The 2,462-nt window shown below is 59.9% G+C and overlaps 1 protein-coding gene across 1 annotated transcript; it reads left to right on the forward strand.

Moving 5' to 3' along the window:
- The first annotated feature begins 1,138 nt into the window (after positions 1-1,138).
- Positions 1,139-1,786, forward strand: Neurog3 (neurogenin 3). Its single transcript, XM_027931158.2, has one exon. The coding sequence runs from the start codon at positions 1,139-1,141 to the stop codon at positions 1,784-1,786; it is 648 nt and encodes a 215-aa protein (XP_027786959.1).
- The last annotated feature ends 676 nt before the right edge of the window (positions 1,787-2,462 follow it).

The raw sequence follows: 2,462 nt of genomic DNA on the forward strand, positions 1-2,462 counted from the left end.
CTGTAGCAGGCCCAGGTGGACAGCGGGGGGTCTAATATCCATTTGAATGCAGATCTTAGCATAATCATATCATCTCAATGGCTTGCTGGCGTCACCTTTCAACCAAAAATGCCATGCATCATTACTACTTGGCTATGGCTCTTAGCATTCCTCCCTGGATGGAGAGGGTCTGTGAAACACTGTCCCAAGAGTACTTCCTAACCTGACCCATAGCGCAGAAGAGCCGGGTGGTATTTAGAATTAGTGGGCCCTCCTCCCAGCTGCTAGTCAGGACACCACACCTGGCTCCTTATTCTACCTATGCAACTATCACGCCAGTTGAGAAGCAAGCTACCTTCTTCTTCTCTGAGTCTAAGTTTCCCGTGTGTAATACTCAGAGATTGGCCTTCCCTACGGCCTCCCCAAAGTCCCTATAGGGAACCAAGACAGCGTCTGGACAGATGCCAGGGAAAGATGGGAAGGGGCAAAGCGGTCTAAAGCCGCCAGACGGGAGCCAGACGAAGTTCTTCTCACTGGGCGAGGCTCTTTGAGGAACCGAGAGTTGCTGGGACCGAGCCCGCGGGAGAGAGCAAACAGAGCGGCGCTCCCCTCCCCCGACCCCGGCCCTTTGTCCGGAATCCAGCTGTGCCCCGCGGGGGAGGAGCGGGCTCACGTGGCGCGGCCTCAGGACCCCAGCGCTGATTGGCCGGTGGCGCGGGCAGCAGCCCGGCAGGCACGCTCCTGGCCCGGGCCTAGCAGATAAAGCGTGCCAAGGGGCACACGACTTGTGGTTCAGGGAATCCCTGCCGTCTCTGCGCCGTGAGGAGAGAAAACGACCGAGGTCCAGGACCCCCTAGGAGCTTTTCTTCTCTTGAGGCAACTCCCAGACAGTGGCGCCAGCAGCTCAGCAAAACTTGGGAGCGAACGGGCCACCTCAGCTCCCCACTGCCCTCTGAGGTTCACTGCTCTCTAACCTTTTGCGCCAGGAAAACTAGGTAACACTCGGAGACGGCCAAGGGGCCAGCAAGAGATAAGGGGCCCTTTGATCCTGCGGAGGGGGCGGTTCATCCTCATTTACCCCCGCCCCACCTGACCTTAGAATAGGAACTGCCCGGGGCTATTGACCCAAGCTCACCCTTCTCTCTTACCCAGCCACAGGATGGCGCCTCATCCTTTGGGTGCACCCACTATCCAAGTGGCCCACGAGATCCAGCAGCCCTTCCCTGGAGTCTCCGATAACGTGGGGCCCTGCGCCGCGTCCGCCCCACCTAGCCCCACTCGCATGCCCCGAAACTGCTCCGAGGCAGAAGCGGGTGCCTGCCCAGGCGCTGCTAAGAAGCTCAGGGCGCGGCGAGGAGGGCGCAGCCGGCCAAAGAGCGAGTTGGCGCTGAGCAAGCAGAGACGGAGTCGGCGCAAGAAGGCAAACGATCGCGAGCGCAATCGGATGCACAACCTCAACTCCGCGCTCGACGCGTTGCGCGGCGTCCTGCCCACCTTCCCGGACGATGCGAAGCTCACCAAGATCGAGACGCTGCGTTTCGCCCACAATTACATCTGGGCTCTGACTCAAACTCTGCGCATAGCGGACCACAGCTTCTACGGGCCAGACCCTCCCGCACCGCCCTGTGGGGAGCTGGGCAGCCCAGACAGTGGCTCCTCTGGGGACTGGGGCTCCCTCTACTCTCCAGTTTCCCAAGCTGGCAGCCTGAGCCCAGCCGCTTCCCTGGAAGAGCGCCCCGGGCTGCGGGGGCCCACCTCCCCCGCTTGCCTGCGCCCGGGCACCCTGGCATTCTCAGACTTCCTGTGAAGGGTTCTGTGGGTCTCTGGGCCATAGTTTTCAAAGCGAGGGAGGGAGGGAGGGAGGGAGTCAGAGCCGCCGGGGGTGGGCGGTGACCTTCAAGCGCTTACTCCTCCTGTCTCTCACTGGCTGACCCCTGGGCCTCTGGTCCGCAGACTGTGTTCAATCAAGCTGACTGCAGCTCACGCAAACCTTGGGGATACGGGCACGAAGCGGGCATTGCAAGCTGCGCGTATTTTAGGCCTCTTGCCTACGATCACCCCAAAACTCATTCAAAGAAGACTAGCGTGGTAGCACTACACAACCTGAGACACTCACAATCTGGGCACCCTTCTCTAATTCAAGTCTGTTTGTCTGCCTTTCCGTCTGTCTTCTACCACCCTCCTATAATGCGATTTAATCCAATGTTTGGTCTCAGTGCTTGGTCCCTCATCCTGCTCCAAAGACGCTGCTGACTTTCCCTATTCCAAGTCCGAGGTTTCGGGATGCTCCATTCTGCCTTAATCCACGAAGGCGATTTTCCGCCTTCTCCTCCTGCACTTTTCGGAGCCATTGCCCTCCCGGAGCCTGGAGACCGGGTGGCGAACTGGGAAAGCCTAGCTGGCGTCCTGGAGCATCTCCCCAGCTTCTCTGCGTGGTGCGTCTGAAACGTGGCAGCGCTGCAGGTGCCTGAAGCGCTGCGCGT

Source organism: Marmota flaviventris, chromosome 4 (genome assembly GCF_047511675.1).
Source record: "Marmota flaviventris isolate mMarFla1 chromosome 4, mMarFla1.hap1, whole genome shotgun sequence".
NCBI classification, from domain to species: domain Eukaryota; kingdom Metazoa; phylum Chordata; class Mammalia; order Rodentia; family Sciuridae; genus Marmota; species Marmota flaviventris.

What these genes read in the sequence shown, in the direction of transcription:
- Neurog3 (XM_027931158.2), top strand. Translation starts at nt 1,139, where the DNA reads ATGGCGCCTCATCCTTTGGGTGCACCCACTATCCAAGTGGCCCACGAG.